This window comes from Bos taurus, chromosome 5 (genome assembly GCF_002263795.3).
Source record: "Bos taurus isolate L1 Dominette 01449 registration number 42190680 breed Hereford chromosome 5, ARS-UCD2.0, whole genome shotgun sequence".
Taxonomy (NCBI): domain Eukaryota; kingdom Metazoa; phylum Chordata; class Mammalia; order Artiodactyla; family Bovidae; genus Bos; species Bos taurus.
This window is the reverse complement of record NC_037332.1, coordinates 10,032,483-10,045,644: the sequence shown is the minus strand read 5'-3', so window position 1 is coordinate 10,045,644 and position 13,162 is coordinate 10,032,483. Positions and strand designations below refer to the sequence as shown.

Sequence of the window (13,162 nt, the reverse complement as noted above, 5' to 3'; positions counted from 1 at the left end):
TGTTGGGAAAGTTCTGTGGCAAGAAACTGTGGGGGACCCCTATGAGCTGGAGCTAAGGACAGTCTCTAGTCAAGGGGCCAGCAAGGATCCAAGGCCCTCAGTTTTATAATCAAAAGGAAATTAAATCTGAGTCAGCCAAGACTCAGATTTAATTTGAGTCAAAAATCTAAGTCAGCCAAGAAGTAGATTCTTCCCCAGTTAAGCATCCATATGGGAACACAGGAAGGAAAGACCCTTAACTGAAGCCTTATGAGACCCTTAGCAGGGAACCTACACAAGCTGTCTGGATTCCTGACCCACAGAAACTGCGAGATGATAAATGTGAATTGTTTTAAGCTTGCGGCAAACTGTTATACAATGGAAAACTACTAGTGTAGTAAGCTAACAAAAATAGTCCAGGCAATCCTGAGCTGGAGTGAGGACACAAGAATGGAATACAGAGGTATGAAGGTTACACTTTGAACTGGCCTTAACATTGAGTGGCTATTAAATGCTAAGTATAACCAAGGTCAGAGGTAATCCCAAGATTCTAAGCCCTCATGAAGACAAGATAATGGTGCCATCATCCAGAAAGAGAGACATCAGACATATAAAAATGCCACAAAAGCCTCCCGAATTCTTCAACAATGACTTACAGATCAAAGATCTGTGGTGTGACCAATCCAAGGGGACAGGGAATTCTAAGCCTGTTATTTCATATCTGGGTTTCAACTCAGTCTCTCTCCTGACCTTGTTATCGATCATTAAAACTATCAATTACCCTTACAGACTTTCTTCTTCTGTCCCATAGGAAAACTAATAGGTCCCTACCACTAATAGGCTCCTCCTTCCAATCAAGAACCAAGTCCTATTTTCTCAAAAAAAGATGCTTGTTTTGTTGTTTTATGGGGTAGATGAGTTTAAATGTGATGAGTCCTGGCAGAATTTCCCCAGAAATGATTGTAATTAGGGATGCAGAGTGTCAGAAAAATCATCATGGAAAACGAGGTGAAAGAGACATGCAAATAGGAAGCAGTGACTGACACTCTAACATGGCTGAAGACAGAACTCTCCGGAATACCCTTATAAGGAAGGAATTAGAAAACAGTAAAAGAGCTAGCTTTCTTAATTTATTCTTTTTCATAGTACAAGGCCAAATTGTTTTGCAAAGTTGCAGTATATGACAGTGGAGCAAGTACTAGGGAGAAAACGGTTGTGTCAAAAGCTGGGGAGGTGGAGGTAAAGGAATGGGTTTTGGAGGACACAGAAGATGAGGACAGTTAAAAACGTATATCCGAGGGTTCAGGGTTGGGAGCACATGTATACCTGTGATGGATTCATTTTGATATTTGGCAAAACTAGTACAATTATGTAAAGTTTAAAAATAAAATAAAATTAAATAAAAAAAAAAAAAAACTCAACATTCAAAAAAAAAAACAAACGTATATATGCTTTATTTGACGTGTAGGAGGTCACTGCTGCTGCTGCTGCTGCTAAGTCGCTTCAGTCGTGTCCGACTCTGTGCGACCCCGTAGACGGCAGCCCACGAGGCTCCCGTCCCTGGGATTCTCCGGGCAAGAACACTGGAGTGGGTTGCCATTTCCTTCTCCAATGCATGAAAGTGAAAAGTGAAAGTGAAGTCGCTCAGTTGTGCCTGACTCTTAGCGACCCCATGGACTGCAGCCTACCAGGCTCCTCTGCCCATGGGATTTTCCAGGCAAGAGTACTGGAGTGGGTCGCCAGTGCCTTCCCCAACTTCTAACAAGACTTGAAGGATTTCAAAAATTCTTAGGACACAGTGTGGAGGCTATACTCTGAGAAGTTAACGAGTGAATAGAAAATTCCTTATCCTACACCAAGGTCAAGGAAAAGGATACATACTAAGCCAGACGTTTTATCTGTTATCTCCTTTACTCCTCATCATACCCTTCAACAGAAGGCAGGCATATAAGCTCTACTCTAAAAATGAGGGCAGCAAGTCTCCAAAAGTTGACTCAAAGTCATAGAAAAGGAGGAAAAGGCAGAGTCGGGGTAGGACACTGGCTCACTGGACTTAGAGCTCCTGCCACATGTCTCCCCACGCCAACCTCTGAAAGGCAAACCCAGACACCAATCACACAGGAAAGCAGAAACATCAACAATGGGCCTGATCTAATGAAGAAATATACAACCACAGAAAGAAAGTATAATGTCTCCTTTTATTGAAACTGAAGGAAACGAATATTGTGTCCCAATGAGGGTGAAAGGTCCAATGCCATGATGAATAATTACAACAGGTCACAATTATCTAGGTCACCAGACTTACCATACACAAGGTGGAGTTCTAAGCTCTTCACACATTAATCCATTAAATCCTCACTAACAACTCTGTGTTACACAGACTCTTAGAGTCCCTATCTTAAAGAGGAAACAAGTTTAGAGAGGTCAGGTCTACTCTTCCAAGGTTAAACCATCAGTAAGGCCAAAACCAAGGTTTAAACCCAGCATTCTCTCTCCTAGTTCCATGACTTAACCTCTCTACTGTAAAACACACTGCTGCTGCTGCTGCTGCTGCTAAGTCACTTCAGTCGTGTCCACCTCTGTGCGACCCCATAGACAGTAGCCCACCAGGCTCCCCCGTCCCTGGGATTCTCCAGGCAAGAGCACTGGAATGGGCTGCCATTTCCTTCTCCAGTAAAACACACTAAATGACCAAATTACAAATATAAACCCAGATTTGTATATACCAAAGCTCATGTGATCTCTATTATGTCACAGGGATTGTGGATCAGATCACAAGAAGTCTTTCCTGAGTCTCTTAGTTTCAAGAGAAAAAGAGGCATGGCTTATCATTCAATAGATATCATTAGCAGAAGTGGGAGACCTGCCACACAATCCTAAAAGAGTGAAGTATCTAATTTAAGGCCTTCTCAGCAGGAGCAGAGGGTTAAGCTTTTGCCCTGTCCCTGAGCTGTCGACTAAAGTATCAGAGAAAGCATAACTCAACATCTTTTACACAAGAGGAATGGAGTCAGTATTGGATTAAACTATAACCCTGGGCCAGAGGTCAAACAACTTGTACTAATGAGTCCTGGTTGGCCAGAATGCATTAAGCACATAGTAAAGTAGTGAAAAGTTGGCTTAAAGCTCAACATTCAGAAAACTAAGATCATGGCCTCTGGTCCCATGACTTCATGGCAAATAGATGGGGAAACAGTGGAAAGAATGTCAGACTTTATTTTGGGGGGCTGCAAAATCACTGCAGATGGTGACTGCAGCCATGAAATTAAATGACGCTTACTCCTTGGGAGGAAAGTTGTGACCAACCTAGATAGCATATTCAAAAGCAGAGACATTCCTTTGCCAACAAAGGTCCATCTAATCAAGGCTATGGTTTTTCCTGTGGTCATGTATGGATGTGAGAGTTGGACTGTGAAGAAAGCTGAGCACCAAAGAATTGATGCTTTTGAACTGTGGTGTTGGAGAAGACTCTTGAGAGTCCCTTAGAGTCTCCTTACAAGGAGATCCAACCAGTCCATTCTGAAGGAGATCAGCCCTGGGATTTCTTTGGAAGGATGATGCTAAAGCTGAAACTCCAGTACTTTGGCCACCTCATGCGAAGAGTTGACTCATTGGAAAAGACTCTGATGCTGGGAGGGATTGGGGGCAGGAGGAGAAGGGGACGACAGAGGATGAGATGGCTGGATGGCATCACTGACTCGATGGACGTGACTCTGAGTGAACTCTGGGAGTTGGTGATGGACAGGGAGGCCCAGCGTGCTGCGATTCATGGGGTCGCAGAGTCAGATGTGACTGAACGGCTGAACTGAACTGAAGGTAACTTCCAGGTGCGTATCAGAAATGGAGGAAGTCTGGGACTAGGAATAGAATGGATAATATACGTGGAGAAAAACAAGAGCACAGCTAGAAGAAGTAATGATTCTGGACCAAACAAGTGGAACCTAATTGCTGAATAACCAGCAGGCAGGGCCTCCAAGTTACAGTGTGCTACACTCACTGGTCTTAAATAGATGTATTTTTTGTGAGCCCCGGGAACCACCAATATCTGGATACAATCAGTTTAAAGTCTTAGAAGGATTTCCCAGGTGAACAGCTGTCTGGATGAGGTAAATGAAGACAGTGAAGGAAAAATTAGTGCTGCCTATATTGGGTTGGCAAAAATGTTCATTTCGATTTTTCCATAGCGTCTTACAGAAAATCCCAAACAAACTTTTTGGCCAACACAACACTTTCAAATAGAAACAAAGCAGGGAAAGAAGGCTTCCAGTGTGACTAGAAGCAAACACTGTCCTCTTATTTTATATTTATGAAGTGATTTCATCTCTTATTTATTTGATTTCTTTAGTCAAATGTATATTGCTTGTTTTTAAATGAGGTAGCTTTGAAAAATCTGGGTTCCTAAGACTAAGGGGGACAAAACCATTTGTCAACAACAGTTACTAAAGTTATTGTGTCTTTCTTTGGCAACTATTCCAAATTGCATGCACAACCTTAGGAGGAGTATTTAAATCTTAACAGGAGTTTCCAAACAATTCATTAACTTTATTACCATAATAGCATTCACTTATGGAAGTACCTTTAGTCCCGCTTAATTGCCCAATTAACATTTTTCATATGCTGAAAAAGAATAATAGCACTTAACTAATAATAAATGTCTTGAATTGAAATATGATGAGCTAGATTATCAGCATAGCTGAATTTACTTCACTTTGTACTTTGAAGCTTGTCAAATATTTTATGTTTGCATGTTGGCAAATCTCCCAAGTTATCTGGGCCAAAACCAGGTAGAAAGGGCTCAACACAATAGGAAATTCAAGGGCAGTACCTCATCTTTTCCGATCAGCAGAGTATCTTCTAAAATCACTCTTGTCTCGGAAACTAATACTCTCACTCGATATTGGTTAATGATGCCATTGGGTTGTCGTGGTTTCTTCCAGGTAATTCTTATTTCTGTGGCTTCTACTTCTGCAACCTGCAAATCAAATACTGCACCTGGAGCTAAAAAAGAGAAGAGGAGGGAGCTTTAAAAATACCTTCTCAGATTTCTAAAAATTCCAGAAGGCAGCTCATGACTGAAGGCATATAAGCAATTCTGTTAGAAAACAGACTAAAACAATTTACTAATTTATGAACAATTGGATTTGTATCAGACCCTTTAAAAACACAGATAACTAATGTTAAATTTCTATACATTGCTCTCCACATGTACACAAGAAACAGAGTAACATAATTTTCCCAAATCAAAATGCCATAACATTTGTTCAGAACAAATTAATTTATAAAAATAACTTTCCAGGGAAAGTTGTTTATGACTGATGAATTCCTAGTAGAAATCTTGAAGGCTCTACAAAAATTAAAACATACCAAAAGATAATATCTGGAATATTCTGAATGCAATTACATGTAGCTGGTAAACTCTATTAGGCAACTTTTAATTTGTTTGAAAAATTAATGGATTTTTATCTGCTGATTTTATAAATTATGTGAATCTCAAATTTCAGATGCCCTTACTCTTTGCAGAAGTAAAGAAAAAGAAGGAAAAACAATTGGTTTTAGATAAGGTACCAACTACTTAAATTCCAGTTAGAAAGTCACCAAGTGGTGATCATTTTGTAATGAATAAATGCATAAAATTATTAAATACATAAAATAAATGTATGTATGTCATCAAGGGCAACTACTAGGAAACCTCCCAGTACAACAGGACCAATCAACCAAGAAAAATTCTACTTTGGGCACTTGTCCACTTTTAGTTTATACTTCATTATGTGATTATTAATAGCCAATTCCTCCCTTCACATTTAGTCTCCCTATCTCTAAAATGGGTGTCATTAAATCTTTCCTATCACTATACAAGATTACAATAAGGAATAAATGGTTCAAAAGACTTTATAGTATGCTGGCTGAAGAAAGAGAAAATGTGACATAAAAGCACTGTTCTTTATGATTAGGATGTGGTCATACATTACATTTCTTTCCCTAAGGTAAAATATTACACACAGTTAGCAAATTCCAGTTGGAAGAAAGACATATTAAGGATAAAATGCAAACGAAGAATGATTCTATTCTTCTTTAAGATAACAGAAAGGAATTAATGTCACAACTCCCATAAATATTATTTATAATTAATGAACCTAATTAAGCTGAAGTTAAACATGAAGTTAGCATAATCATGTAGTATTTCATCTTAGAGATTAAGAGTTGGGTTTTTTGGTCCCTATAAAGTAATCAGTACAAAACAACTCCTTAGATATTTTAATAGTGTAAATATTTCTCAATGTTTGTTGACTAGTGAATGACTAGATAGCTGAACTCTGAATCTCAAAACCATGACAACCCAATGGAATCATTAACCAATATCAAGTGAGAGTATTAGTTTCCGAGACAAGAGTGATTTTAGAAGATACTCTGAACTCTGAAATTAGAAGCCTATTATTTGATTATTGCAGTCAAGTCTCCAGAGTCCAGTATGGGTAAAACCTGTGCTCAAAATTAAGAGATAAATGTGACATGGGTACACTCATAACTTGTCAATTCTTTCAATCTCCTTTGCTAAAAACATTTCAGTGTATCTCTATACAGAGGATAATTCTTTACCTTGATTTCCCCACAGGTATTCTAATCTGAAGGAAAAACAATTTAATTTTTGAAAGATGGAGGAAGAGTTCTAAATTAGAACCCCACAATAAATGATTTATTCATTTGTCATTCAACAGACTGAGGACTCATCATATGGTCACGTTCTAGGCACTTAAGGATAGAGGGAGGAAGAAGACAGATAAAAAGCCTTTGCATAGGTCACCTCTTATATAAGATTTCTTTCATTACCATACATTGTTGCTAAACTTATGTTTCTTTCATATTTATCATATTGACATCATTCAGGAGTAGAGAACCTTTCCAATTAACCACAGAGTATGAAAACAACACAGCTATTTAACTGGCAAAGCTCCATTCCACCTTTCTTTGACATTTCTGGGGTTGCTATGTGGATGAAGTCTTAGTCAGTACTGCATAATATAAATCAGAGAAGAGATCTGGCATTTTCCCACCTAATTTGAACTCATGTAGAATCTCAATTGAAGAAGCAGTTTAATAACTATATTGATCAGAGTCATCAGATAACTAAATCCCACCTACTATAAAATAACTGAAATGGTTAGTACCATTTGGTGCAACAAAAATTACCCACAACAGTATATTTAAAGTGTATTGTCTCTTATTCTGTTAGCCAAACCTAAAAATAGACATTGTTTATCTTCTAATTTATAGTTTTCAATACAACTTAATAAGTATTGCCCCATAACACTAATGCTTAACAATCACAATCCAAAGTTAAGTGGTTCTCTATTACCCTAAAAATGTACCCCAAACTTGTGTAAGAACAACTGTAAGGCTATCTCTTTTTTATGAAAGAAGAAAAAGCTTAGGGGATAAAGGAAATGAAGGACACAGCATTGTATCTTGTCTTTGGAAAGACACTTGATATGTTACACCAAAAATTCTCATGGAGAAACCAGAGAAGTGTGGATTAGATCAAACTCCTTTAATATTGATACCAAATTAACTAAAGAAAATCAAACACACAGGCAATTATTCATGGTTCAGCATTAATTCTGAAGGTGTTGTCTATGAGGATGACCTATGAATCATTCTCAGGTCAATACATCTATAAATTTTACTAATAAATAGGAAACAGAGTATACATATAATTGGTAAAAAAAAAAAAAAATCAGAATGATTAGTAGTATACCTGTGGCTTATTTATGTTGATGTATGGCAAAAACCATCTCAATTTTGTAAAGCAATTATCTCCAATTTAAAAAAAATCAACTCCTAGAAAACAATGGAGACAAATGGTATTGGGGTAAAGAAAATACATTAAAATAATTTTTGCCTTTATCTAGCAAATTAAACTCCCATTGGAAGTGAATTTTGTAAAAATCTACTGAATCTGAAAATTTGAAAAATAAAAATCATGGAGAATCCTGAAAAATACAAAGTTGACAGTTTCTCAGTGATCTCCCTACAAAGATGTTACTACTATTTGCAGAAAATAGCAAATTGAAATTACTGAGGACAAGTCTTCACTTCAATAGTCTATTTATGGGGGAGCAAAGATGGATTTCAATACTTTTTTTGCTTTTAAGACATGATGTAAACTTTCTTAAAAGATATTCGACACTAGTCATAGAGAAGTTTTAGGGGATTTGAAGCAGCAAAATTTACTTAAGACTTTTTTAACCCACATAAAAATAACAAGCAAAAATCTGTTGTCATTGCTATATTCAGCAGGTTGTTTCATTCTGGAATGGCAACTATGACATTTTGTAACACTGGAGATTATCATCATTTTTTCCAAAACCATCTCTTCTTCATGCCTAAGTAGAAATCTGCTCAGTAAAATATTAAGGGAAATGCAGAAAAATTATGAAAAACATAGGATAACTGCTTTCACAACATCATGTTGATTTTCTTTGACAATGGACCATATCATTCTCAGTATTAATGAAATCAGCCCTGTTATAATGTGATAACACATATTTTCTATAAGAAATAAATTCAATATTTTTCTATGAATATCTGGAGATTTGTTAGAACCTTGGTTGTTTTAAAATATATTAATTTAAAAGCTGGCTCTAATTGATTTCCTAATTAGACTACAGACTATTTTTAAAATATGAAGAATAAAATTGAGAAACTAATTAGAATACAAAGAACCTGTTATATTAATGAATAAAAAGAATACTAGAAAATTAAAGTATCAATTATAACTCAAAGTGTGTATGTTCTAATGAGTTATTTGATTGTTCTCATACAGCTTAAAGATTCCTTTATGGCAAATTTTTAATCAGTGGGACCAGGATTAATTAATGTGTCAGAGTCTACATTCACTGCATTTGCCCCAGTATATCACTGAGACCCCTTGGCTGAACTATTCCTTGAGAACTGCATGGAGGAAGCAGGCATGCAGAGAAAAGAATCATGCCACGCTTGCCCTTACAGCTACGAAGGCCACCTTAGTTTCCAGTGGGTTCTGAGAGCCACTTGGATGTGGTGAGCAGGTGATGAGCAGTTCAGGAGGCAGTAAGACAAAACTGAGGTAAATCACCGGGCATACAGGGCAAATAGAGTCATCTATTCAGAATGACTTGGCATCAAAAATAACCCATGTGAAGTACGTTGAACAATGTCCTTAAATATTCTATTTATTATTTTGTAAATTAAATAATAAAGACATAAGAAAGGGAAATAAATGTTTAAGTGATATCCTAAATAAAATGGAATTGTATGTGGTAGTGTATTATCTGGGCTTCCCTGGTGACTCAGATGGCAAAGAATCTGCCTGCAGTACAGGAGACTCAGGTTCCATCCCTGAGTCAGGAAGATCCCCTGGAGAAAGGAATAGCAACCCACTCCAGTATTCCTGCCTGGGAAATCCCATGGACACAGGATCCTGGTGGGCTACAGTCTTTGGGGTTGCACAGAATTGGACATGACTTCACATCTAACACACACACACACACACACACACACACACACACATTATATTATCTAGTTCACTGTTTAGGTCAAATGCTGTAGGCCAAGAATCATGACAATAAAACAATTATTTTAAATTGTGGATTCAGTTAGGAGCACCAAAATCAGCTTGATTTGAAATAAGGTTGAATTTATTTAATTGTACAACATGAGAATAGAAATTGGTCAATTGGGTTGGTCGAGAAAAGACCAGATTCAAGGGCTCTAAGTCTGATAAAGGCCACGTTGCTGGCATCTTGTGTTTGGCAAGCATACATAAATCTGTCTAGATTTCTTGAAAATTCCTAAGAGCAGGTTTAGGTAGAAGTGGGAGAAATTTCAGGTCTAAGGGAGAAGACATACATGCTAAGACTCTTCTGATATAAATGCAAAAGAGAAATTCTGGTATGAAAAAAATAAAAACACTTTATTATTTTTTGTCTATTTTATATATGGTGCTTCTCTTTAATCTGTGTATTGAAACCATGTACACATTACTATTTTCATTTGAAATCGATGTAACATAAATTTTACATTCTTTCAATAGCAAGATAATCTCAAGGGTCATTCTTTGAAATGGGGGAAAAGTACAAAATTCCCTAATAGTTGCTGCCCTCTCATGGTCAAACACTTGAATGATTTCTCTGATGAAGGTATGCCCAACCTTGTTTGTGTGTGTGCATGCATGTGTTCGTGTGCACACCTGTGTGTTTAACTCACAACTCACTGAATGTTAGCTATCACATAAACAAAATCTGTTTTATCAAGTGTTAGTGTGATTGTAAAAAAAAAAAATTGTTGAATTCTCCTAAATAAGTACAATATATAAAGAAAGACATTGAGCATTTGGTGTGGGCCCAGAAAACAGGTTGTAAAATGGCATGGTAATATTTTTTAAACACTACAGTTAGCCTTAGACTGTGGTAGTTAACATATACAAATAGTTTCTTCAGGAGAAATTTTGAAAATAATTTCAGCCTATTCTGGTAAATTTATATTATGCACCTTCCAGGAACCCTCCATTGCTTAGAATATCCTTTTGATTATAAATAGCATCACTGACACAACAGACATGAATTTGAGCACACTCCGGGAGACAGTGAAGGACGGAGGAGCTGCATGCAGTCCCTGGGGTCGCAAAGAGCTGGACACGACTCAGTGACTGAGCAGCAACACCACCACAGGCATTGTGGGATATGTGGATTTCTCTGAACACTATTTTGTGGAAAAACAGAATATACAGTAAATAATGGGGTTTAAGCCATGTTATATGTATGTAGTCTTGAGATTGTGCCAGTAGTACTCATTGTGAAGACGCAGGCTGACACAGCATGTAACGTTTGCTGTGATGTCCACTTGCTCTTTGGCCCCTCTTATCACGAGGCCTGCTATGGGTTTAGTGTTCTGAGGAACACATGTTCAGAATGTACTAGGGAGTCATCCGATAAGGAAATAACATGAATTAGATAAATATCAACCAAACAGTTTCTAATACAAAGTTTAACTGACTCAGTAAAGTTCCCATTCACACACTAGAGGAGATGTTCTCACCTTCTGGAGGAGTGAATACTGAAATATTTGACTTAGGTCCGATCCCCGCACTGGTTTCAGCCGCAACATAAGCGTCATATACCGTAAACGGTGTTAGATTAGTGAAAGCAAACTTAAGGTCCTTAGTGCTGTTATCTAAAATCCGACCTACAAAAAGCAAAACATAACTGTGGATTATGTATTCTTCAAGCATGTAATCATTCTTAATTAAGTATAGAGTAATTGAAGTGTTAACATATGCACTGACATGCACTATTACAATTTTAAAAGTGAATATATGTTAAACATTTCGCTTAGAATTGCACCGGTGTCAATTTTACCAAGATGGAAAAAAACCAGAAATATTTCATGTTTAAAATTACTTTTATATTAATATAAAGCCCTATTGAACGGTCATGTTATTTTTTGGCATATTTTAAAGGAATATGTTAGGTTTTACCAATATAAAAACAGTGACAGCGTTTCATACTCATATTGAAAAAGATATATTTAGAAATGTTCTGTAGTTTAGTTTCTGAGCAAAATTTCTTAACTGGGCCATCATCAAAATTCCTTAAATCCTCAACTTTATTTCTGCATAGCTTTTCCCCCTTCTTGCTGTAACTGAAACCTAGCTCTCCCTTGAGACCATTGATTCTGTTCCCTGCAGATCTTCCTCAAGGGTGGGGACAGATTGATTACTTTTTCCCCAGAGCCCTCAAGAGACTAGGTGGTCAGGTATGATATATGTTCTCCTTGTTCCTCCTTGCTCTGAGACTATTGCTAATGACTTCTACATTACTAAAGTCAATAATTAGTAGATACACCTTCTTGAGTTTTTAGCCTCACAGATGAGAGTACCTTGTCAAAATTTTCAAAAATGACACCAAATAGAAGAGGTGTATCTGGGTATCCATGTGTGTCTGTGTATTGGGCAGGGAGGGGAGAAAAGGACTATCATATTTTTAGGTCTGAAAACATTTCAGAACTTTAGGAGCCTAAATACTGTACATTATCACGCTGCTTCTTTAAGTTATATGCACAGTACATCATGCAAAATGCTGGACTGGATGCAGCACAAGCTGGAATCAAGATTGCCAGGAGAAATATCAATAACCTCAGATATGCAGACGACACCACTCTTATGACAGAAAGTGAAGAGGAACTAAAGAGCCTCTTGATGAATGTGAAAGCGGAGAGTTAAAAAGCTCACTTAAAACTCAACATTCAAAAAACTAAGATCATGGCATCCAGTCCCATCACTTTATGGCAAATAGATGGGGAAACAATGGAAACAGTGACAGACTTTATTTTCTTGGGCTCCAAAATCATTGCAAAATCATTGCAGCCATGAAATTAAAAGACACTTGCTCCTTGGAAGAAAAGCTGACAAACCTAGACAGCATATTGAAAAGCAGAACTTTGCCAACAAAGGTCCATCTAGTCAAAGCTATGGTTTTTCCAGTAGTCACATATGGATGTAAGAGTTGGACCATAAAGAAAGCTGAGGGTCGAAGAATTGATGTCTTTGAACTGTGGTGTTGGAAATACTCTTGAGAGTTCGTTGGACTTCAAGAAGATCAAACCAGTCAATCCTAAAGGAAATCAGTCCTGAATATTCATTGGAAGGACTGATGCTGAAGCTCAAGCTCCAATAGTTTGGCCACCTGATGCAAAGAATTGACTCATTGGAAAAGACCCTGATGCTAGGAAAGATTGAAGGTGGGAGGAGAAGGGGACGGACAGAAGATGAGATGGTTGGATGGCATCACTGACTCAATGGACATGAGTTTGAGTAAACTCATGAGTTGGTAATGGACAGGGAGGCCTGGCGTGCTGCAGTCCATGAGATCACAAAGAGTCAGACACGACTGAGCAACTGAACTGAACTGAAGGTACTCAGGGATGAGAAATAAAGGTTACTCATGTGATTCATGACAGATTCCTAGAAATTTCAAAATGATTAATTTGGACCTTTGTCTATTTTTCCATTCTTTCAAATAAATGTCAATATGTGCATTTATGTTATTTCATTACTATTTGAAATAAATTTCTTTCATAGAACCATAAAATCTTGGATTAAGAATTATAGAGCTTACTTAACTTCCACTAGTATAGTTTTTGAAGCCCT

General features: G+C 37.3%; 1 protein-coding gene across 3 annotated transcripts in view; it reads right to left on the bottom strand.

The window, feature by feature from the left end:
• Positions 1-13,162, bottom strand: part of PTPRQ (protein tyrosine phosphatase receptor type Q) — a 231,550-nt gene that overhangs the window by 205,356 nt on the left and 13,032 nt on the right. For all 3 annotated transcript variants that reach the window (XM_059886458.1, XM_059886459.1, NM_001192555.2), the window contains exons 8-9: positions 11,053-11,199; positions 4,805-4,977 (exon numbers count right to left, since the gene is read on the bottom strand). In XM_059886458.1, the coding sequence (XP_059742441.1) occupies positions 4,805-4,977; positions 11,053-11,199 (320 nt within the window). The remainder of the gene's footprint in view (positions 1-4,804; positions 4,978-11,052; positions 11,200-13,162) is intronic.